The 26,319-nt window shown below is 35.8% G+C and overlaps 1 protein-coding gene and 1 pseudogene across 1 annotated transcript in view; both read right to left on the bottom strand.

Moving 5' to 3' along the window:
- Positions 1–4,050: 4,050 nt before the first annotated feature.
- On the bottom strand, positions 4,051–8,659 carry LOC144449799 (V(D)J recombination-activating protein 1-like; annotated as a pseudogene).
- Positions 8,660–14,530: 5,871 nt separating this feature from the next.
- The window catches only part of LOC144448878 (E3 ubiquitin-protein ligase TRIM37-like), a 33,421-nt gene continuing 21,632 nt past the window's right edge, over positions 14,531–26,319 (bottom strand). Inside the window, exons 12-23 of the mRNA XM_078139215.1 lie at positions 25,913–26,201; positions 25,334–25,382; positions 25,050–25,219; positions 23,525–23,616; positions 22,710–22,975; positions 21,743–21,916; positions 20,277–20,564; positions 19,607–19,874; positions 17,264–17,377; positions 16,934–17,070; positions 16,038–16,286; positions 14,531–14,613 (exon numbers count right to left, since the gene is read on the bottom strand). Of these exons, the coding sequence (XP_077995341.1) occupies positions 14,531–14,613; positions 16,038–16,286; positions 16,934–17,070; positions 17,264–17,377; positions 19,607–19,874; positions 20,277–20,564; positions 21,743–21,916; positions 22,710–22,975; positions 23,525–23,616; positions 25,050–25,219; positions 25,334–25,382; positions 25,913–26,201 (2,179 nt within the window). The remainder of the gene's footprint in view (positions 14,614–16,037; positions 16,287–16,933; positions 17,071–17,263; positions 17,378–19,606; positions 19,875–20,276; positions 20,565–21,742; positions 21,917–22,709; positions 22,976–23,524; positions 23,617–25,049; positions 25,220–25,333; positions 25,383–25,912; positions 26,202–26,319) is intronic.

The following is a 26,319-nucleotide window of genomic DNA, read 5'->3' as shown; positions in this document are numbered from 1 at the left end:
CTTCCTGTCGTATGTATATCCTAATTTGAGTCTTCTAGAACTCATTCCGAGTGTATATTGTATATTCAATGACAATTCCTCTTATTCTTACTTCCTCTTTTTTTGTAATTCTTTTACTTGGAAGTTTTGTCCAGTATTTTTAAGAAGTATGTTGCCATTTTTAGGTTTTAAAAAAACATTTAGTTCTTGTTGTAGGATCATATATAATATATTACTATCGCGATTAAAAAATGTATGATACTGTATTTGAAGTATTTTGAGGTTTGTGTATTTAAATTTGGACTTGTCAGTTGACCTTTGTTTTTCACCAAGTCTTTGATTTGACCCCATGTCTTGTTGACCCTTAGATCTGTCAAGATATTCAGTGTTTGAAATTATCTTCATGCAAAACACTGGTGTCTGTACAGCACCATCCGAAGCTCACTGTGATGTTCTGTTTCGTCAGTGGGAAAATATGGCTTGTGAGAAATCAGAACATGTTGACCCAGAAATGAAATGAACAATATTTGAGTATGGTGTGCTATGAAATAATGTTTTTTTTTCCCATTTCTGTCATAGATATTTTTTAAAATTCAAGACTCTAGCTAGCTAGCTTATGTATGATTTAGACACACCGTTGTCATATGTACTGAGATCTTGTTCATTTATTGCTTGGATTGGTACTTGGTAATTTGTTAACTCAGTCACATTTCTGTGATATCTCTGAAAAAGAAACTGAAGAATTCTGGTCAACTGACTGCTAGTAAGGGTGTTGTGGTTTTAATAGTGTGGAAGAAAAAAAGTTCCAATGTGTAGCATTATTGTATTTTACTTGTATAGTATTACATGTACTTAAAACATAGAAGTCCACCATGAAGCTTATTAAATGTCTTCAAGGCCTGCACCACAATAAACAGATTGTACCCAAAGTGTACCACAAAATAAACATTTATGTGAACGTTTGCTACAGAATACTAGTAATATAGAAAATAGGGGTGTACAGCATACTCCCACAATACTCAAAATGATACAAAAGTAAAAAAAACTAATCAATCTAAGTTTATTGCAGTGCAGGCCTATAACATATGAAGCTCTGAATATAATATTGAACAAATAATTCCACCCTTGTACATTAGACAGTGTCCTTTTTTTCAAATAATAAATCATACTCTATTTTAGCAATGTCTAGTATTTAGGATTTTTATCTATAGATGTGATAACTGTAGTCGAATGTATCAGAAAAAAAAGAAAAAAAGAAAAATAATTTCATATTGTTGTGTTCTTTTATACAGGTATCTTCTGTCTTTACTACAATGTACATTTAACCTAATATAAAAACTCACAGTAGACAAGTTATTGTAAACATTCAAACTCCATATCAACTTTTAATGTCATTACACAAGGTGGTTCCAAATAAATAAAAAAAATGTGCACGGCAAAACAATGAACTTCTGTACGGAAAAATGGGGTATTTTAAGAATGAATATTGTAAAAAAGAAAAAAAAAGCCTAATCCCTCGCACATATTTGTATATACACAGTCTTACACTTCATTTTGTACTGCTTGGTGAATCTTTTCCTTTTATGATATAATAATGATAATAATATGTGTGATGTTTAGTATTGGTGACAGGCTGAAGCATAGTTGTGTTACTCTTTTTAGTGCATGTAAACAATAAAACAGAAATTGACACCGCTATTTCAGAAATGAAAGGGTTCAAAATTGTATTTGACAAAGGTTGCATGTTTTTGCGCATTACCCATGGATCCAAAATGTTGAATTAAAGTATCCATATTACCATATTTGTGTAGTACATAGACTGCATGGTACAACTTTTGGATTGGCTTTTCTTTTGCGTCTGACAACATAGGGTGATATCACCCAAAGTTGCATCTGAGAAATGTAGAGGGCGCTGTCACACGAAAGGTTTACTGCTGTGTCCTTTCTATTTTCCAGATTCTCAGGCATTGTATACTTTTACTGTTCAAAGACATTAAGAGTGTTAGTAGGTTTTGGAATGCTGATCTGTTTTAATAGCTGTGTTCTCCTGTTATTATTTTTAGTGCAATAAAATATTTCAATTACCCAGTTAACTTGTTTTTTTTTCTTACATGGTACTGTTTCCACATTTATCCTTTCAGAACAGTTGTTACCTGAGCAACCACGAATTCGAATACACATACATACCCAGGATAGATATGCACACATACAATACAATCAACATGTGTATGTACGTACGTGTACGTACGAAGATACATACATACATACATACATACATACATACATACATGCATGCATGCATGCATGCATGCATGCATGCATGCATACATACATACATACATACATATATACATACATACATACATACATAAAAACATAAAATACATCAATAGTTATTTTCTATTTAGATTTGTTTAATCATAATTTTGGAACTTCTATATTCAATATAAACACAGTGCTAATTTGCATTTGTAAATTGTATATACATCATGGCATTGCACATTGAAAGAAAACGAAAACAAAAGCAGGTTGCAAAATAGTACACACACACACATCATGTAGTGATGATAGCGGAATAGTCAGATTGTATGCATATTACTGAAAAAACATGCTAATTATGTGTCGTATAAATGCAACAGTTAAAAGTACAAATTTCATGAAATGTGCAGTCATCCGAGTTTTACAATGACAAATTTAAAAGTAAATGTAGGTACATTACTAGAAGGTACAATGGAAAGCAATCAAGGAGCTGAAAGAGAATTGCCATAAATATTTTCAGTATGAATGATCTAAAACCAGATGTGTTTATTTAATTATATAGTGTACTCATTTCTACAGTCAGATCACATATGGTTTGTTCTTTTATACACCCACTAATTGCGTGAATGTTTTCCTACAAAGTTCTGTATTAAAATGCCTGACAATCTATGAAGAAAGCTGACAATCAAATTTTGTCAGAAAAATGACTTTCAAAGGTGCCAAAATATCAACGCTTCATGCTGGTGAGATACTAGATATTTCAACAACAAAATTCCTAATACGGGAAGGGTATGATCTGTTCACTCTATTTTGTACCAGTGAAAGATATGTGGTGTCAAATTGAGTGACAGGGTTGGCTCAGAGATGCTATAATGGAACGGCTAGGTCTATGTGAGTCAATTGTAGAGGTAGCAAGGCATAGCTGTCTGAGATGGTGTGGACATGTGCTGAGGTAAGATGAGAGAGAAGGAGTGAAGAGGGCATGGAATCTGGAGGTGGATGGAAAAAAGAGGGAGAGGGCGACCAAAGCTGACATGGAAGAGTATGGTGGAAGGACAATGTAAACAGATTGGATTAAACATCAATGACTATGGGAACAGGCAGAAATGGAGGAATGTGATTGCCACATGGAAAGAAGGACAGTCGGTGACACCCCCCCCCCCCCCCCCCCCCCCCCCGCCACGGGGAAGAAATCGACTTTAATTAATGATGATGATGATGATGAAGCCATCACCATTGATGTAAAGGGCAAAACCGCAGATTGCACCATATACAAAGGTAAGTATGATCACAGTTTCCACATTGAAGAAGAACTGCATCAAAATGGAGAAGTTCCAAGTGGGAGATGTGGCTTCACTCTCACCCAAGTACCAGGGGAGAATACTGCCATTTTGTTTGTCGGAGCAGAAATGTAAGGCCGCTTTCACAGAGTGCCAAATTTTACACAGGACACCATCGATGGAAAATTTTATATCTTGAACACTGACTCATTAACATGGAAGAAATTGGAGGCACCTAAATTTGAGCCACATGCATTTCACTCTGCAACATATTTATCTGGTGCTTCAGCCATCTGCTATGTTGGGGGACTGTCATACAGGGAAGGTCGTCCTTAGAAGAGGCACCCAGTTAATGAGGCAACATTTTTTACAGTTAATTCAAGTCATCAGTGTACTCTACAGACCATTTGTGTGCCCCTGTCATCGCCTCACCATTTATCAGTGCACAGCTCCATTTTATTTAAAGACAAAATAATAGTGTATGGGGCTACAACCAGGAGAACTAATTAGTACAAGACAATGAAGATAGTCCTCAGCCATCTCCGGCTATGTTTATCCTAGACCCTATCAGAAGAACACTTGATTTGTATAAAGCTCCATCTAATTTAGCAAGTGCAGGTCTATCCCTCATTCCTTTAGATAATTCAAGTATCTTGGGGTTTGGGGGAACCAAAAAGAGTATGTTTGTTTTCACCCCAAAACCTATGTATCTAGCTCCATGTGATCTGAAGGAGAAGTGTAAATTTAAGGATACCCAAGAAATGTCCCCTATTGCGTGGATTCAGTGTGAAGGAAGGTGCAGTAGGTGGCTTCATCAGTTCTGTGTAGGACTGGAAGTTGTAACGAGGGGAAAATTCATTTGTGATATATGTAAATCTGCTAGAGCGCCTTCAAGAAGAAATAATCAGTATACAATTTTGAGTTTACATTGAAAACATATTGTTTAAAAAAATACATTACTGATTGATATTTCCTGTAAAATATACCGTTTACATTATGATGAAATGTCATTGTACATATAATTAAAATGTCATTGTTATGTTGTTATTTATACAAAATTACACAACATGAACCACAGAGAGTGTAGGAAACTAGTTCAAAACAAACAAACACACAAAAAAACTAACAAACAAGCAAACAACTGATACAGTAAATATAGATATCTATCTATCTAGGCCTATATACTATACCCTGTACTGTACATTCCTGTTCTTATCATTTCACTCTGCAACATATTTACCTGGTTCTTTAACCATCTGCTATGATATGTTGGGGGACTGTCATACAGGGAAGGTCGCCCTTTAAATAGTCTGCCCAATTGAATTCCCATCTGTTTCAAATTCACAAGGTCACCTTGAAAATCACTTTGTGGTCTTTTTTGCATTGTACAACTTTCTTATGAATCTAAATTTGCATAAAACAGATGAGAAAATTTGCCTTCTATGTACATTTGGTATATGGGAGAGAATAGATACTTCATTTTTTCATCAAAAAATACCCTAGCGTAATTACCCGGCAACATAAGACTAGGATTTATACCTATTGTGGCTTTCAGGTGTTCATCTAATTTCTTTTCTGAAGAATCTAGAATAGATTTAATATCAGCTGTTTTCTCCCACTGGGTAAACTCAGCAATTTCTCTGATTAATAATTTTCTAAAGAAAGAAGCTAGATTAATATTTGCATGAGTTGCATCAATTCCTCGATCAACAGGCTCTGAATTAACAATGGTTGACATTTAACCATAGGGAGTCTCCCTCCACTGTCTATGATTTAACACCTTTGGACTTCACGATCAGTGCACTTTGTGAAACTTTCTGTGGATTCATATTCTGCTAATTTACAAGTGTCAAAAAGTGTTCTGTTCACAATTTAGACACAGCCTCCTCTTGAGAACAATCGCACAAAGTACACTGATAACTTGACCCCACTCCCTGTAACACCCCCCCCCCCCCCACTACTTCGGTCAAGTTTCTCATCAACCATAGATGTCAAAAACACCAAGTAGTGATTTCGCCAGTAATTACCACAATGAATTTTCATAATTTTATCTTTCATTAGAGATTTCTCTCCTTCCATTGGCAAAAGACAATATGAAACTGATGATCTACAGTTCTCTTCAGTGAGTGCTTCTATGTGTGATCTGTTGCACCTTACAGAATTTGGATTTTTCTGTTCATACACAGTAGACACCTTACCGTCAATTTCTATTTCACATTTGACAACTGCAAATGCAGACCTAAATGCATTCCCTGGGAGAGTCCTTTCACCTTTTCTACGATAAATTTCAACATCTCCCATCCCATCTGATCCATCTTTCACAAAGGTTTGCAAGACTATGTCTGTATCGCTAACCCCCAGGGCTTCAAGATTTAACTTTATATCTGGTTCAATTTCTTCCAGTGTTTTACCAACTGCACTAGTGAGCCAGACATTCTTCAACACTCACCGGGAGTCATCATGCTGAAGGTGTTTGCCCACACCTCGTCAATTTTGTTTGCCCTTTCCCTATCTCCGGAGTCATTGAGAACTGATCTCAGTAAGGAAAACAAAACATCTTCTTTTCTTTCTGAGTATTCAGAACAGAAATTAGTGATGAAATCAAAACAGGGTTTCAATCGTTTTTGTTTACAATACTGCCTATTTGCTGTTCTTAATGGCTGCTTCACCCTTTTCTGACCATACGTTGAACGGACACCTTTACCTTTGAATTTACACTTTGATTCATGATCAACATGATTAGACAATGTTAAAGTACAATCACATCCAAGGTAATCAAAAACACAATGAAGTTTTAGAGAGTCATACATGTTCAAAGAACTTCCAGTCAAATTGTCAATATCATCAATTTCAAGCACCTCCCGACAAGTGGGACAAGCTCCTGAATTTTGACACCAATGCACAATACAACCTTCACAGAATACGTGCTGACATGGGGATATTCGTGCAACCTTTGGCACACCCTGACAGATTGAACAGACATAGTGTTCAGCAATGTCTCTTTCTATAAATCTCTCTACAGCTATACTGGTAATATCAGTATCTATTATCTGTTCATCATCATCATCATCATCATCATCATCTTCAGTACAGTTCGTTGTGTCAATTGTCTTTCCAGCACCTGAACTTGTCGAAGGTTCATTACTGTTGTCATCAGGTCTCTTTGTTGTCTTGTGTCCTCGGCCTGGCCCTCCCTGAGTGCCCCCACTTTTCCTTTTGGGTGGGCGCCCCCTTTTCCTTGTTGTACCTGAAAGTTGTAAAGATTCACCAGTGATGCAAATAGCACAATCTTCGATGGAATGAGGGGTAAAGACAAACACCTCAACTGGCATTGGTTGAAAGCTTGACGACCGCCTACATCTCTGCAGTCGAGAGGTGCATGCCTTGCAAAGCTTTGTTGGGTGAACCTGAAATTAAATATTATATAATTATAATAATAATCATGCATGCCCTTATGCATAAGATTTTAATCATATTGTAACCTGAGTCACATAAGATATAAGTTGGACTCACTCACCTGTTTATCATCGGAACTTATCTTGATGTTATATAATTTGCTCAACTCGGAATCATACACAATAGCTTTCGTGGAATTGCCACCAATGTGTTTTCCACAAACGCGGCACATTAACTCCAGATAGCTTTGGTGGGGTTCCAACTCTGCCGCCATGGTGAGCATGCTAAAAATTTAAAATTTCACAAAATAGTCATGAATAAAAGCCCTAGCTGCTGGTTAAACGAGTGACTTTGATCACCAAACCTTGGCTACAAGGTAATTAAGATATGCACAATCAGGTAAAAATACCACTTTACTTGAAATAAATCGAGTTATCCTTTTGCAGCATGGTAAAAAATGGCCAAAAAGTTGTCTTCAGAAAGTAAAATTTTCCATTCAAAATCACTTGTTACAGAAAAATAGTGCAAATATTGCGTTGTCGAACAACTTCATGTCCAGGACAATGATAGATGTATAATTTTTTGAAGATTTAAAAGTTGCAAAAAAACCCAAAATTTTCATACCTAATTTCCATCACCATAATCCAACCATCCTACATTGGAAGTGTACAAGACAAGTATAGCAACATCCTAATCAAAACTTTAAAGGGATGTGTCTACAAGGTTTTGTACTTCTTTATTTTTTAAAATCAATTTGGAAACAAGTCATACCAATGTAACAGGTTTAACTTTCTTGGTTGTCTAAGTTATTGTAATATTTTAAACACAAGCTACATTCAGTTTATATGGGTAGGTGATGAAACAGCTGTCTTACAACATATTACATAATCCAGTCATAAACCAAACTGGTCATGCTACACACTTTACCACCAGAGGAAATAGTAAAGTAAACATTATAGCTAATTAACAATATACTGTTCTCACTGTGTCAGCTATTAATGAGGACAAATCTACACATTCTCAACAAAATTAAGCTCAATTTACTGGGTAATTTCAAAGTTGAAGATTTTTGAGGAAAAGCAATGATATAGAATAACACTTCTAGAAACATCTCACCAAGTTTCAGACTCATTCACTTAGTACTTTTTGAGATATGTTTTTGATCAAAATTCACATTTTTACACCTTAATTCAATATCACTGATGAGATCATTATGTGCACATGTGCATTTCTTCATCTATACATCCTTAGATTCATCCCCATCAAATTTCAGTCCAATCTGCTCAGTAGTTTTGGAATTAAAGACTTTTGACCAAAAAGACACATTTTAGCCCTAATTTGCATATCACTGATGGGCTCATCATGTTACCAACAATTCTTAGTATAAACACCCTGAAGAATGTTTCATGCAAATTTCAGCCCAATCTGCCCAGTAGTTTTTGAGTTTCAGTCTTTTGACCAAAAATCACGTTTTTTGACCCAAATCACAAACCGGTGGTAAGATTATTTTGATTTGAACAATTTAACTAGACACCCACAAAATAATGGACTCATCAAATATGGCAATTGGTTCAGCGGTTGTTTACACACACACACACACACACACACACTACTGAACCTCAGTTGCGCTAAAAAACGACAACTCACCGTCAAATGAAGCGATTTTGATGCAGTTTTCGCCAGTACTTTCGTTGACTTTTATGTCGACGTGTTTATGTGAAGTCTTCGCACGCATACCCTTGTGACCTCACGTAATATGACTTGCTCAGGTTCACTTGGTACATGTGATATCTCAACTGGTATCTCTGTGCAGTGTATCAACGTGGATTCATTCAAAAGGCTCATTTTATCAATGCTATAATCAACATGTCATTGTTGGCAGTTTTCAAACCAATCAGTAGACACGTTTTGTAAGGTTTCAATCATGTTATCCAATGAAAGGGAACCTTTCGGAAGGTCATGACGGGGCAGGGCGCCCTCACACATCGGGCGACCCCTTTCACCAGTGAGGGCAGCATGACACGACGTATCATACAGTCTTGTGTTTATACACGTAATTCAACACTTGCAGTGATTCAATAAATTTTCACGTACCAAACAGTGAAAGTAGAGTAGCAAACATTCATACATGGTTCCATAGAGAACATATGAAGCATTGGCGTGAAGACATCAAATCATAAAATGTACTGTAATAAGTTGGTAAGCAGTGACTTCTGAGACTACCACATAACACATGAAAGGCTTGTACAAGGTATGAAATATTTCTAGTACCATAGCATAGACTTGTAATATAACAATTGAATTCAATCAGAAATGACAGTTTGAGGAGATTTGAAAGTGATAAACAACACAAAATAAGACATTAAAACAAAGTAATATTGACATCAACTTTGCAAAACACAGTATCTCAATTGAATTAGACACAGTCTAGGAACTTGCAATTCAAACTGAGCATGCTCAGACTCAAGGACTATGGGATTATCTGTGGTTATCGTAATACCTAATCAGGAGGTACCGATAAAATAAACCTCCCACAATGGTCAGGGCAACCAGATTTAAACTGAATGCCTCTCGTAAGGGAATCACTAATTATGCAAATTACTCATTAAAGGTAAAAGTTGTACCAACAAAGTTCATAGGACACCTGTGTATTATTATGGTTGATATATGTACCATTATAATATTGCATGGAATCTGAAGCTTGAATTTTTAAAATAGTCTAGTTACCTAAAATCGTTAATTATGCAAATTCTTCATTAAAACTGTAAGCTATATCAACAAATTTTATAGGATGTACCCGCTTTGTTATGATAAACATTGTGTACTGATGATATTGAAATTCAAGTATGCATTCTTAAGATACATCCTAATTATGCAAATTAGTCATTAACACTGTAAGGTACATCAACAAACTTTATAGGGCGTATGGACTTTGTTATGTTTAATATATGTAGTAAATTATATTGAAATTGAAGTATGCAATCTTAAGATATTGCTTAATTAGTTGATTTCATTGATATGCAAATTTCTCGAATTACATGACCAGATCTCGCTCAAAAACTAATCAGGTCTCGCCACAAATTTCAGCATAATTGAGTAATTGAGCCAGCCGTTTTTAAGAAAATGATGACACAGACAGACAGACAGACAGACAGACACATACACACACACACATGGACATATGACAGAAACACAGACAGACATCCCCTTTCAATACCTCCTGTACCCTTACAGGAGGTAAAAACTCACAAAATACATCAATAGTTATTTTCTATTTAGTTTTGTTTAATCATAATTTTGGAACTTCTATATTCAATATAAACACAGTGCTAATTTGCATTTGTAATTGTATATACATCATGGCATTGCACATTGAAAGGTAACGAAAACAAAAGCAGGTCACAAAATAGTACACACACACATCATGTAGTGATGATAGCGGAATAGTCAGATTGTATGCATATTACTGAAAAACATGCTAATTATGTGTCGTATAAATGCAACAGTAAAAAGTACAAATTTCATGAAATGTGCAATCATCCGAGTTTTACAATGACATTCCTTCAGACTTTGAATTTCAAATTTAAAAGTAAATGTAGGTACATTACTAGAAGGTACAATGGAAAGTAATCAAGGAGCTGAAAGAGAACTGCCATAAATATTTTCAGTATGAATGATCTAAAACCAGATGTGTTTATTTAATTATATAGTGTACTCATTTCCACAGTCAGATCACATATGGTTTGTTCTTTTATATGCCCACTAATTGTATGAATGTTTTCCTACAAAGTTCTGTATTAAAATGCCTGACAATCTATGAAGAAAGCTGACAATCAAATTTAGTGAGTTGATCGAGTGGTGATGACTGAAGCTGTACAAAGAAACTTCATTACATCAGTAACCAGATTGCTTTAGAGTAGCACAGTTTCCATGGCAATAGTTATTATATTTTTCTATTTCTTTCTGGTTTTTTTTTGTTAATTGCATCGTAGACTGAAAGCTACATTTGAGTACATATCTGTAATTAGTCACTACAATGACTGAATGAGATCTGTGTGTTGACATGAAGTAACAGCAACTCAAATGAGTCTAATGACAGTACAATGGCATTTCAACTAGTACAGTATTTACATGTACTTTCAATTTGGATAAGTTGGCATCCTCATGAAAACATAACAAAAGATGTATCATATAGTCAATAGTTGGTGACATTATTGATAGATATGTTAATTGATATGCAAATTAGACACTTCTATGTACAATCAATTCATTGAAAATATCTCCAAACTATTCTCATGTCAGGTTTTGCAGTTTTAGCGATATTGGCAAATTTTCATAATTTCAATCATTCCAATCTACTTGATTTCCCCAGTCATTCTCAACTAGCTATCTATCAGGTAATACAAGTATTTATATGTAAATTTTATAGCAAGCACATGTCCATTCTGTGTTGGCTTTGTCATTATAAAGTCTCAACAGAACGCAGTAAGTTAGAAAAAAAGGTTTGCCTAGCATTGCATTTGTGGTAGTCTCAGTAAAAGCAGTCTAACTCCTACTAGTATTATTACAACTGATTGGTATCTCTGTGCTATGTATCAGCATGGATTCCTCCAAATAGTTCATTTTATATCATTGTCAATGCTGTAATCAACATGTCATTTTTGGCAGTTTTCAAACCAATCAGAAGACACCTTTTTATAAGGTTTCATGTTATCCCATGAAAGGGAACCTTTTGAAAGGTCTTTATATTATAGTCTGTAAGGTTCGCCGTGACAGGGCAGGGAGCCCTCACACATTGGGCAACCCCTTTCACCAGTGAGGGCAGCATGCCATGATGTATCTTCGTCTATGTTATACTTACTGATGATTTAAACCATACAGACTCAACACTTGCAGTGATTCAATAAATTTTCAGATACCAAACAGTGAAACATTCATACATGGTTCCATAGAGAACATAGATGAAGTATTGGCGTGAAGACATCAAATCATAAAATGTACTGTAATAAGTTGGTAAGCAGTAACTTCTGAGACTACCACATAACACATGAAACATTGAAAGGCTTGTACAAGGTATGAAATATTTCTAGCACCATAGCATAGACTTGTAATATAACAATTGGATTCAATCAGAAATGACAGTTTGAGGAGATTTGAAAGTGATAAACAACACAAAATAAGACATTAAAACAAAGTAATACTGACATCAACCTTGCAAAACACAGTATCTTGAAGACACAGTCTACTGTATCAATCTGATTTGTCTTCAATGTCAAGTATATTGAACTATGTCAATACGCTTCTGAGTAAAGCTTGTGCAATGCAACCAAACAAACAGACAAACAAGGGCAGTGGTATGAAGAAACAAATTGAATATAGATTGATATACAAGAATTTTTTTTTTAAATACTATACATTACTGAAAATCATGCGAGTCATATGTACATAGCACAATATAGCGCTTATATTCATCAATTTCAATATTGGAAAACTGCAGTTATAGAAAGTTTACCACATACAATGAAAATCTATCAAGCTGCACAAAGGCGGTTTAGATTGTTTCTGAGATAGACAATCGCTGACAAGAAAGAACCTCTTGTCAAAACATTCCTTCAGTGTGTTGTGTCCAAACTCAATGATGACAATTTTATGCATATAGTCACATTATAAATTGTTATCATTTCCATAGTAAGATCATACATGGTTCCATTATTGTTGGGTTGTTGTTTTTTTACTCCAGTCACTACAGGAATGTGTTCACACCATGTTGTTATTAATCATAACTACATACATGTACAGTATTTATCTCCTACACCACTATTCAGCCTAGCTATTCTCTTGTTGCAGCTTAAGTCATTTTCATTGTTATAAAGCAGTGATTCATTTCAAATGTTATTTTGACCTTTCACCTTTCATGTCATCCTCTGTTAAGATTTTAGGTGAAATCATTTTTTTTCTTCAGAGTAGAGACAATTTATAATTTTTTTCTTTTTTGTTGCACAATTCTTTGGACCCTGGTGTTAACATTATTGCAAGACTTGTATATTTTGGATAAGTTATGCAATCAACAGATATAATTGACTGTTATAATAAAATTGAACAAGAACATGAGATAAGTGAAAATAAAACTAGAAATCTAGAAAAAAAAGTGCAAAAAATATAAACATAATATATACATGAATAATAATAATAATACGGTGAGTGACAAGAATGAAATGACAAACTTTGAATGTTTATCATTGTTGCTGAAATTACTTAGATGTTGAAATGTATCAGATTGACATGTTTTGTTTTTTTCCATTGCATATAATAATACAATATTCAAATTTATATACAGGATTTGTGTTTCCATAGCAACATTGACCACACAGCATTCAGGATAACAGCTGTTAGCAATCCGTTAGCTAACCTGTCTACAATGCCATGGATATATCACTGCACTAGTTCTCACCTACTATGTGAGTTTTGTACAGTCCATGACAAATCCACATGGACAGGCTAGGTAGCAGTTTGCCAACAGATTTTACATCCGATATGTTCAGCCAAGGAGAGCCATATTTGCCATGTCGTAAAACACAGCAAGTTTAGTTGATGCTATGTCCAATATCATACTCATAAATTATTTTGTTTCCATGACAACAGCACAAGGTTTGGGAAGTACAAATTAGTCTAGAAATGTATTTGTATTTAGGTAGGAGGACATGGACAAATTAATCAAACTGTTCTAAAAAAGGTAAATATATGATACCACGGAAAGTCAAAATTTGGCTGGTTCATTACTGACATCGAGTTGACACAATTGTTATTGAAATAGGAACTGTATAATAGTTGACCTATGACCTATGAACCCTATGTTTCAATCAGAGTTCATGACTTGTGAACTATATGCTTCAACCAAACAAGAGGCACATGTCAAAACTGAGTTACAACAGTTAATAATGCCAGATAAAAAGCTTGACATAGATTTTGGATTCACTGTGTTGGCACAGAAGGTTGGCTAAATCAAATGGAGTCACTTCTGATCCTACACTATATTTGTACACTAGTATGTTATATTATTTTACGAATAAATTCATAGACACTCACAAATTATGTATGAAAAGTACACAAAATAAATACAACATAACACTTTGAACAAAATTAGACATTTTACAGCCAAAAAAGTTATGAAAATGATGTGTACTTTTATATGGCAAAATTACATAACTGCATTACAGCACACAGGATGAAAACATTACAATCAGGGTATAACCAGGACAGAAAAAAACAACGCTTTTCTCTTTTCCCTAGCCTGTAAGATATACCATGTCAGGGCGCCCTCACACAACCCTTTTGGTAAAATGTTTTGGGTGCAACAATATGACATACCTTACAGTCTAGCTTTGCCCTACAAGGTGCAAAAACGATATGCCCACAAGTTTGTAGACAATAGTTTGAAACGTGTAGAAGCACACACTCTAGTGGTCAATCTTCTGTGTTCTTGAATAATCCTATCAGTAGGCATGTATGGAAGATGAGTATAACGGAATACTGATATGTTTCCTCTAGATGTAAATTCTTCAAATATTGAATATTTCAGTAGAGATGTAAGTTGTCTATCCACACACTGTATGGGATTAGCATATAGATTGTTGGCTGGTGTTGTCTTTGTCTTCATACATATCAAACATACCTTGACTGCTGGTCTCAGTTGCTGGTTCTGTTGGTAACAATTCATGATATTAGGTAATATCAAATTTATTAACCACTGTGCTGTGCTGTGTGTACGGTTACATGATCTGAACCCAAGGTGCAATATTTTAGTGTAATGTTCAAATTCAAATACCTACTACACACTAACACATACAATGGCAGATCCACTTTCAAAAAGCTACACACAAACTAAACCCATAATTGCAAGCAATGTCGATTTAATAAACTCGCATAGGGTGGTTTTTCTCAAGTCACACCACAGTGGACCCCATTCAGTGTCTACACTATCTTGATCACAGAGTGATTATACCCACATGAACAAAGTCTTGCTCTCATCCACTTGTGTATTAAATCTACCACATGCAACAACAATAGTTTTAGTTTGTGTCTATCATTAGTTTGCCAATAGCACAGTTTCCATAGTAATATTTAGAAGCAATGTTGAGTCAACATAGAGAGATGATCAAATACACATAAAAACTGTGGTGTCTTTTTTTATGTAATGTCATTTTTTTATTTATATGAATTTCTGGGGAAAGCTATACAATCTACTAAACATGCTACAAATGAACCCATATCCTATCAGTTCATTAAAACAACCAGCAACCACCATTATAGAATACTACTACAGTGGATTTCAAAATACCATTCAGCAACTCTGTTTGATACAATCACACAGAAACTAATACAAATCTACACTTTACGATAGCAAGATTGAATTGACAGTTTCTTGCAACATTTTGTCTAAATGAAATGAATTGAAGGTCCACTATGCAGACATCAAATGAAGATTGGCACCCGTGTGTCACGGTCTTGTTGAACTTGAAGTACGTCGGTTTAAATGGTTTATTTTATTCAGACTAAATATAGCAATAAATTGACATCTTGACATCAAAATGTACTATGTGCAGTTACTTATTGATTTCTGTATGGTTGTATCAAATACAGCAGGTGAACAGTATTTTGAAATCTGCTGTATATTTATATGCAAATTATCTAATTTGGCTATGAGAACATTCCGAAATATACACTTATATACATGTTGATGGTGTGTGTTGATCACATCTTATTCTCCTTCTTTCAGCCAAGGAAAATATGAGTGATCCAAGGGACTTTGTTACTTTGAGTCAAAGTTGAGACATGACTAAAATCTTATGTCACTAGTATTTTCTGGCAAAAAGAAGAACAATATTGGGGATAATATATTTTTATACCTAATGCCATTATAATTTATGGAACACTGGAAAGAGTAATGGTGACTTTGAATGTTTTGACTCATATTTTGAACACTGCCACATAAATGATGTAGAATCTCTTTGTCGTGATGTAGAATGACCTGGGTATAAATCCAATATTTTTGTTTGAATATGTTCAACTTGGCTTGCATGTGTGTGGTATACAGGACTGATATTTGATCCTAGAGTTACTTACGTGTTGACGATGCACTGCGACTTGACCCAGATGTCTTTTTTCTGGTGACAGCAACAGGAGGAGGTGGTGATGGACTCAGTGTCGCTAACTCACCATCTCCCCTTTCATCACCACCTGCTGCTGTTGACGTTGCTGCTGCTGCTTCTAGAGATGAGGAAAATCTGCTGTCACTACTACTGCTCACTAAGATTGTGTGTGATGCACAAGAAGGCAATTCAGACACATGGGACGACCACATAGCGGCAGCGCCTACACAAGCAAGAAGAATCACAAACTGACGCATTGACACAACAACATAACACAGGACTGACATATTGACAATGACACAACACAGGATGTACACAATAAACAAAGATACAACATTGCAGAACATGTAATACTAGTATCTCTACCTAGTGTAACACAAAGTCTTTGTTGAAGACACATCCAGTTACATGATTGTGTATTTGGGTGTGTCTGTATGAGATGGGTAGAACCCAGATCCTGTTCCAATAGCTCCTGGCGTGAAGACAATTCATTGTTACATATCTTTATCAGAACATGTATAACATCATCAACATTGTGACTCTTGGTATAAACTGATGACGCTGAACAAACAGTGTCTGTATATACACGCTTGGTTTGTACATGGTACTGTTGTATTAGTGTTAGCTGATGTGAGATTTTTAGTGCGTGCACAGACAAGTAAACACAAAAGGAGAAAGCAATAAAAGCGTCAAAAGCAGACAGGTCAATATTAGAGATGGAAAAAAGCAGACAGGGATAAGTACAAGCAATGAATATAAACACAGATGAGAAAGAGAGAACAGACAGTTGATGAGAACATTTAGTGACACAAGGGTTAGGTTAGCATTGTATTTGTACATTATTATGTTGTGTTTATGTTGCAACTCTACCTGTGTGTCGTTCAGTGGCTTCTTTGGTGGAAACAGAAGAGGATGGTGGTGATTGTGGAGATATAGTAGAAGCTCCAGAAGATGTGGCAGAGGATCGACATTGTTCTGGTTTGCCGCTGTGCTCATTTGCCAAGGCACTGTGAAAGAAAAACAACTCTTCACAATTACAAAAAAACACACACACCATCTCACAGCAATCTGTTACCTTCATGATCAGCACTAGATTCACAGTCAGATTCAGATTCGCTATCAGACTCGGATTCGGAATCAGATTCAGAGTCAGAGTCAGAGTCAGACTGTTCATTGGACGGTTCAGCTGCAGCAGCTGACGATGATGGTGGTGATGATGATGAAGCTGATGGTGAATTTGTAGGATGTAGTAAGATCTGCCATTGTGTATTCACTTCCTCTTTCTCAGGCTTTCTCATGGTGATCATTCGGTTTCTGGATAAGAAGTTTTTACATGTCACGTTTCACCACCAATGTCAAAGTCAGCCAAAGCTGCTATTCATGCAGTCACCCTAACCTTCAAGTATACACCAGCCATGCATATATGTTTGAAATGAACATGCAGTTTGAAATGATCAGGGTTCTCCCAAGACTGGTCACCACTGGTCAGTACCCACAACTAGCACTCAGAAATATAACCTCAGTTCCATTGTTATTTTAATCAGCAGCAAATGATAAAAAACAGTTTGAATCTTTGACTAATTTCACATCTCAGTTGCCTTTTTCAAACAGTTCATTTTACATCAATCATCCACTAGATCATAATCTGATATCTTATATCGATTTACATAATGAATATCTGACCAGCACTCATTTGAAGCTGAGCAGAAGTCCCACCACATTATAACAATGTGGTGGCTGTTGTCGGTATATCCATTTACATGACAATCTGATCTCTTGTTATGTAAATTTCCAGAATCCTATTATTATTTTCTGGGGAGAACCCTAGCATGCAACGAATGACGTTTTGTGAAAGTTTTACTGCCAAACCAGAAAAACTATATAGAGTGTCAATTAGGTGGCATGATGTTTTGTACGTCACACACGATTACGAATTACACAGATACAATACAGGTACTGATAGCGCGCACACATATTACATTTTATCTCACTGTGAACAAAAATATATATTTTATGTTTGAATCTTCCTTTTTTTATCCAACAGTGATGTTGATTTGTGTTCACAGTGAAATAAAATGTATCATTTTATATACTTGCGCAATATCAGTGCCTGAAGTAATGTCATTTGTAACAAAAACGTTGTGTTTGACATAAACATTATGCTGCCTAATTGAAACTCTACAGTCACTCTGTTTTGGTAGTATCAACCACCAGGAGAAACAAACCCATGGTACAGACACTTACATAGAGTATATCACCTTAGCATGAAGTTTCTAAGAGAGACAAATGTCAAATCTAGTGAGCCTGAACGTATAAGTTTTAATATGATAATGCTAAATAAGTAAAAGAAATATGAGACTGACCTCTGACTGAGTGTTTGTCCTTTATGATAGTCAATGCTGTAGACAGTGAAATAGTACACAACATGTCAACAAATTACTTGATGTCTATGATCAGGTCACGTATCAATTCATTTTATTTATTGCATACCTCTATCAAGTCCTATGTATTAAAATGGAGAATCATGAATTCATTCTACCACTGGTCAATATGAAGTATGTACCACAGGTCAATATCAAGAACTCAATCACTGGTCAATATTAAGTAGGTCATAGATATTAATATCGTCCAGGACTCCAGTTACAGTGGGGAGCTTCCTGCCACTGGTGCAATATAGCAACAGCCAAATGATCGCGTATATTGCATAGATAACAACAGGGTTGATACTAGCAACTGCATAATCATTCAGCAAATATCTAGCATGGATCAACATGTGGATAAACATTTAAAAAAAAACTATACAGCTGTGCTACAATGCCATTGGCGCTTTTTTTTTTTATAATGTCCCAAAAAATTTATGATGACCCAGAAAAATGAAAGTCTTGGGACACAATGTCCCACTCTTTCAAAAGGCTGGCTGCAACACTGCATAGAGAAGACAAATACGACTCTAGTAATGGAGCCTTCGGTTTACTAAGATAGACACAAACTAGATCTATTGTTCTTCAATACGGCAGATTACACAAGTGGGTGATAGCGGTTCCTCTGTAGTGTGATTCTAATCACCCTGTGAACAACATAGTGTCAAAATTGGAAGTCCCAAAACAGTAACTGCAAGTTCCTGGAACTCTGTCAATAAAAGTCTGAGATGCCTCCCTACTAAGCCTATAATTAAATGTAAACCAATGTCCATTAAATAGCTTATCACTGTTGTATCAACATGTTGTGACAATAGTTTTAGTTTGTCTTCATCTTAGTAAACCAAAAGCTCAATTAACAGAGTAACAGATAGGTCATTGTTGCTTTTATACAGGCCAGGATAGGAAAACAGACATGAACAATATTTTTATTACTACTGATGTGTTCTAACTTGTCAGGCTCACCAAATTTGATATCTTTAATAGAAACAATATGCACTGGGTAAAAAAACAACACACCATAACAGGATTTCATTCATTTTAGTTCTTACAAAACTGCCCTAAACACTAGCTTAAACCAGACGAGATGTACTGGTACATAAACTGAGTATGGACAGACTGTTACCTCATTCTTGCAACCAACCTCGCAGTATTCAATGATGGTATAACAGATTTGGCTTCCAGATCAGTGAGTGGATATTCTTCAAGAAGTGGGAATTGCTCAAGTGATGTATCTGCTGTACTAGGTGTGATGGGGAACTCTTCGATAGAGGTTTCAGCTGCTACGGGTGTAACACATTCACTACCTCTCTTCTGAGACTCATCAGTGTCATCATCATCATCATCATCATCATCATCATCTTCATCTTCACTGTCACTACTGCTGTCATCATCTACAACACAAATATGTAAGACACATTTATACAAACTTAGACATATTTTGTCTGTTACAGTGTCCCTGAAACTGGCTGTAAACCTGTCTAGACGGTAGAACATGCAAGTGTGTTGTGTCTATGTCACTGTTGGTCTTGAGTTGAATTGTGTCTATATTTATCAGTGTTTTTGCGAATGGCGGTAAGTAGTTAAAACTACCAGAGTTCCCACGTCATTTTACCTGGGTTCCCAAACAAAATTACCATAGACTTTATGGGGGAAACACTGACATTTTTACCCATTTCTGTTACCAGGGTTCCCCAACCTTAGCAAAAACACTGTTTGCATTAAAAAACCTCATGTCTGTAGGTGAAACACCATGACAACTTCATTTCTCCTGTAATAGTATACACATTACTTACCCTGATGTTGGCTGTCTGCTATGCCATCACTCTCTACTTGATTCTCTGCTCCTTTACTATTCCTTCCTTGACTACCCTGTAACTCCTCTGCTGCTTTAGCACTGGCAACAGACAGTCTCAGGGACAGGGGACTTGAACTGTCTAAGGAGTGACTTGAACTTGGCACATCTCTAGACAGGTTCAGTTGTCTGGTCACACTGTCTAGTGTACTAGGATTTCTGGATTCCCCAGAGAATTGATTGGTTGGGGTGAAAGCACTGTCGCTGAGATCAAGTGCACCACATCTACCTGTTAGATGTACATGTATGTGAGATAGTATTAGAAATCACACATATCAAATTTTAACACAAATGTTACGTCAGGAAATAGAAAGATCCTGGTATTGTAGGATCAATATACAATGATTTCCTTTGGAGATTACACACACACACAATTGAAGCTATAATTCTGTTGTCATGCACACATTTCACTCATGAAATCTGCAATAGAAATACATACTAAGTATATTCAACTTTCTTGTCTAGCTTGTTGTAAGCAATTAAGTGACAACTTTTCAATAAATTTAAGCGATATACTGGAATGGTTGAGTGTAGTACTGTAAACAATGAAAGCAAAATGCAAACCGCTTGTATCTTGATGGTTATAAAGAGTTTTCTATTTTATTTTTATTCATGAAAAACATTAGGCAACACTTGTGGCATTACATGTACTGTGTATTCAGTATGCCCCGACATGGCTGCTCTTGGTGGTGGTGATTTGACAATGTATTGCCTGATATGGGGTTTCATCATAGGGCTTCCATTGAAAGATAACTGTACATACAATGTATATGACGTGTAAAGTAACAGGTATAAAATGACCAGTCTGCTTCATCTCTGCAGAATAATGGACTTTTTTGGGTCATGTGAGGGCGTGCTACATACAAAAGGGTGCCTTCGAAAGTTTGATGCCTTCATAAGTTTTGGAATACACATAAACTAAACACGGAGAACCTTGATAAGTTTAGACTCATCATAATTTTGTAATCTGTCAATGTTAAACCTGCACTAGCTGTAACAGGGTATTATTTTTTGATCGGACAACAATTAATATATCGACTGAAAATTTATATATTACCAATAATTAGACATTGTACATGTCACTTAGAGATTTATTTTATCTATAGATAACATAGTACTAGTTGAAATTGTGAATCACTGGGGTTGCATGCCCACAAATCAATTTGACTGCAATTGGATATATCGCACCATACTATGTGTGCTGCTACAGAAATATGCTTATCTACAAGTCATTCAACACTGTTCTGTTCAGGGGTTAAGATATTATGATTACATCATTTGATTGGACATTAACAGTTTCAAAATAAACTATTCCATCTGCAGCTAGTGTAGCTTTAATAATATGAACCATGGAAGTGTATCTATATGAACAGATGATATACCTCATACATATATAGATATACTGACCTATGTTAGGTTCTGTGTAAGAGCCACCACTTGTCATGGATGGTAGGGATTCACATGCCAAAGCATTAGCTGTAGCCGTTACTTCAGCCATTTGATCTTGAATGTGTTGTAACATACTATCAGCAGATAGAGTTGGTAATTGCCTTTTCTTCTTTCTGTCTTTGTCCCTCCTTCCTACAAAGTCAAATTTGAAAGAAAAAAAAACTTGTTATTTATGGTGGGACACAATGCAGAATGAATTGATGAAAGATAGCTAATCTTCCTAGATCCTAAAAGCAATTTGCACAATGTATAAATTATGTACGTACAAATTGTCATACACATTTTTTTTTGTATTTTTAGCCCGGGATGTTCTGTGTACTGGACAAAAAATGGTCAGTGTGTTTAGAAACCAATTATTACAATCCACTCTCTCCTTTATTTTCTAGATGTAACAATGTACATTTAACTACATGTGGCCTTACTTAGGCTGGATTTGAACCACACCTGTTATCCTAATCAATCCAGCACTATACTTAGGGGAACAGTTTGGATTACTAGGTGATTTAATCCTATGCACTTACAGAGGCTGCAATACACGCACGCACGTATGCATGCATGCGCACACACGCACACATGCGTGTGTGTGTGTGTGTGTGTGTGTGTGTGTGTGTGTGTGTGTGTGTGTGTGTGTGTGTGTGTGTGTGCGCGCGTGTGTGTTGTATTGTGTGTGTGTATGTATAACTAGCCTAGTAATCCAAAAATTCATCCTGCTCGGTGGTCTGGCTACACTATTTATTTATAATGGTAAATTATCAATATTTGATTGCATGATTGTAAATTGTATCTTTTGTAGTTAGAACCTATCCCTCTCTACCCTGGGGATGGAGGTGGGGTGGGGTGGGGGTAGGGGTAGCGGTGGGAGTATGGGGTGAATTTTTTGTCCATAAATAACTATAAGTTGAGTGAAACAGGAAGTAAAACTTACCACCAAATGGAAATGATGGTCTGGAGTGTGAACTCCACCTGTCTTCAGACCTATCCTGTAAATCTAGTAACTGTAATAACATGAGTTCATCAGCCTGTGTTCGACTATTGAAACCAACAGCTCCTTCTAGTAGTATATTTGAGTTGTCAGCACTCCTCGGGTTTGCTAAAGTTGCTCCTCCAAGTGTAGTAGTAGTAGTAGTCGTAGTACCAATGTCTTCTATGGCCCATGATTGTAGACTATTTTCAACATCATTGTCACCGGACCTGAAGTCAACCAAATCATATAATTACAACGTTATAACACATGTAGTTCAACTTACTAAACACTCAGTGTTCTTCCTAAACACAGTAACAATAGTCGGTTTTCTCCCCACGAAAAACAAAGCACAGTTCTAACACCTGGCAGGACAGAGGTTGCTTTGAGAAGAGTTTAATAATATATGCTTACAAAGGCTGCAATTGATTGTATGTTCCCCAGGCAGTTGAGGAAGTTATAAACAGACGTTGTGATGATAAAGGTCTGTGCCATGGGTTATAATATTGTACAACTATGATCATTAGTTAATACATACATTGTAGAACTTGAAGGCACTTCTAAACATGTACTATTATTATTATTTATCATGTCTATTTCTACAGATCTTGCTTGTTGCATATACCAGTACCACAAAGTATAATTTTGTATTCATGAAAATGTTGGCTTGATGCATGTTGGGAAGTGTGGAGACAGTGATTATTAAATTAGCCTTTCATTAACTAAAGTAGTACAAGTCATGTAGACATGTATATCACAGTAAACTGTGACTAACTTACATTGTTTCTTCATCGACGTCATTTTCATCGTTACTGTCGGATGAACTGTCAGTGGTATCATCACTATCATCATCATTGTCATTATCACTCAGCTAAAAATATAGAAAACATAATTAAAGTCAAACTACAAACCCGTATCTACATTACAGATTCTGAGGTGCTTGAAATATGGGTCAGAACATTCCAAATTGCCATTATTTTCCCCCAATATTTCATACATTATGCTTGAGGTGATATAATTACATTATTCCCCAACTTTATTTTTTTCATTGAACTGGAATCAACCTTTAGGTCACTCATATTTCCCTTGGCTGAATGAAGAAAAATATCAGGAAATAATACCTAAATAAACCAAATAAAAGTGATTTACTCTTAGCGTTTGAGGTGTGACGATATGTGGTTTACTTAGTAACTATAATTTTTTTTTTTTTTATTCATTTATTTTTTGCCAATTGTCAAGAGGAAAAAAACATGAGGGAGGCTCAAAGGAAGTCATAATACACCATCTTCAGAAAAACAAAAGATTGTATGATTTGACCACTAGGAGTGCTGTTCAGCAGCAGATTTGGATATGAAGTGAGAGCCATGATACAAGTTGAATGCTATGTATATAGTTTCATTTAAAAATAAACCCCAAAACTTTATTTCTAGTGAGTAATGAAAATTTCTACTTGAAGAGTCAACAAATTTCTTGGAAGAGAATTCCAATTTTTGTTGATGTCTCGTAACTTGTTGTACTACAATATACTAAGATGTACTACAATGATTAGATGTCAGCGAAAATTTGGGATGTGCTTTCAAGAAATTCTCATTACTAAGTATGAACACAGAGTACATGAACATTCATTCTTGCATTATTCCTAGTGTTGCACAGGAAAACTTTGTAGCATTTTCAATCATTCAAAATATTCTATCAATTTATTTCAAACAACATAACTTTTTGGAACTTTTCATGGGTTGTTATAATCATGTCAATGAGTGCATCATATACAATGTACTTCTAGCCCTCACTTTACCTCAGATGGCACTCTCTTGTGACATGTCTTTTCAAATTGACTACAAGGTGAATAACCATAATAATACGCAGTGTTGCAGCCAGAGGGGGTTTTTGGGTTATTTGGTGCACATTTTTTGGACCTGATCTACAATTTTGGAAGTGACGGGTCATAAATGACCCATACCATACTAAAATTGTATGCAAATAAATTTAGCAACATGACCATGCCTATAGCAAAAGCCAAATGATCGTGTATATTGCATAAATAACAACAGGGTTGGCTGGGCAACTGCATAATCATTCAGTAAATATCTAGCATGGGTCAGCATGAGGGTAAATATTAAAAAAAAAAACCAACTGTACAGTTGCTACAACACCATTGGCGCTTTTTGTAATGTCCCCCAAAAATTGAAAGTGTCGGGACACTATGTCCCACTCTTTCAAAAGGCTGGCTGCAACACTGAATATGGGATGGTAGTATAGTGAAAACAGGCAAGAAAGATTTTGAACATTTGAAGAATGACTTACCCTGTGTTCTTCAATTTGATCTCTGCTACAATCGTTATTTGGTGTATTTACATCACTATCTAGATTAACTGGTGCTCTGGCTCGGATTGGTTTTGGTTTGATGATTTGGTGTTTGGACGATGTACTACTGTTGCTACAGTGTTCTTTCTCAATTACAGCCAACTGGCTCTCTGCAATGAAAAGTAATAATAACAAAGTTTCACTTTGTGAATGTTTAGCCTTAAAGTAGCATAAGCTGAGTCTATACATAGAGCTAAGTTTTATATGTAACATAACATTCTTACCTGGTGAGAGACCTTTGCCTTTTTGTCTTGAAAGTTCAATGGCCAGTCGCTGTCAAATGAAAAACAAATTTTTACTAATCAATAACAAATGATATAAATATATATATATTAAAATCTTTTTGTGCCCCCTTACTACAGTACTGATTTTATCATCATCATCATCATAATCATCATCATCATCATCATCGTCATCACCAACACGATCATCATCATCACCACCCCTATCATCATCATCATCATCATCATCATCATCATCATCATCATCATCATCATCGTCATCGTCACCGTCATCATCATCATCATCGTCATCACCACCACCAACATCATCATCAACATCATCAGCACCCCCACCAACACGATCATCATCATCACCATCCCTATCATCATCATTATCATCATCATCATCACATTATCATCATCAACCTAATCATCATGGTTACTCCTGCCATCATGAACAAGTCCAAAAACACAACTGTTAGTAATGACATCACAGGTGAAACAAAGATAACAACACTGTCAAAATGCTATCACAGTTCACAGTCAGTATCTGTACCAGGACAATCAAGTGTATCAACTCACCTCCTTTAGATCATTAACTTGAGTTACATACTGTCTCTGGGCTGATTCTAGTTGATTAATATACCACAGCTGATCCCTGGTTTTCTGATAAAATGTTGGTGGTCGTACTTGAAACTGTAAAATGAGTGTGTCGTCCCTAAGATACCCTTCACTTGATAGTAAGTCAAGACGAAAGAATCGGTTGTAACCCCAACACTCTCCCACTTCAAAATCTGAGGCAAACTCTCTGACGATGTTTTTACTACTGTCTGGGGAGGCTTGATGTATCATTTCTACCCTGTATTCATACCTGACACAAGAAACACAGAAAGGATGCATCACAAAATTATGTACATAAATAACTCATACACTGAATTCTCCCTCAGAACAAATGGTAGAGTCTAAGGGGGAAAACACCCACTATATGA

This window comes from Glandiceps talaboti, chromosome 18 (assembly GCF_964340395.1).
Source record: "Glandiceps talaboti chromosome 18, keGlaTala1.1, whole genome shotgun sequence".
NCBI classification, from domain to species: domain Eukaryota; kingdom Metazoa; phylum Hemichordata; class Enteropneusta; family Spengelidae; genus Glandiceps; species Glandiceps talaboti.
This window is presented reverse-complemented; position numbering and strand designations above follow the sequence as displayed.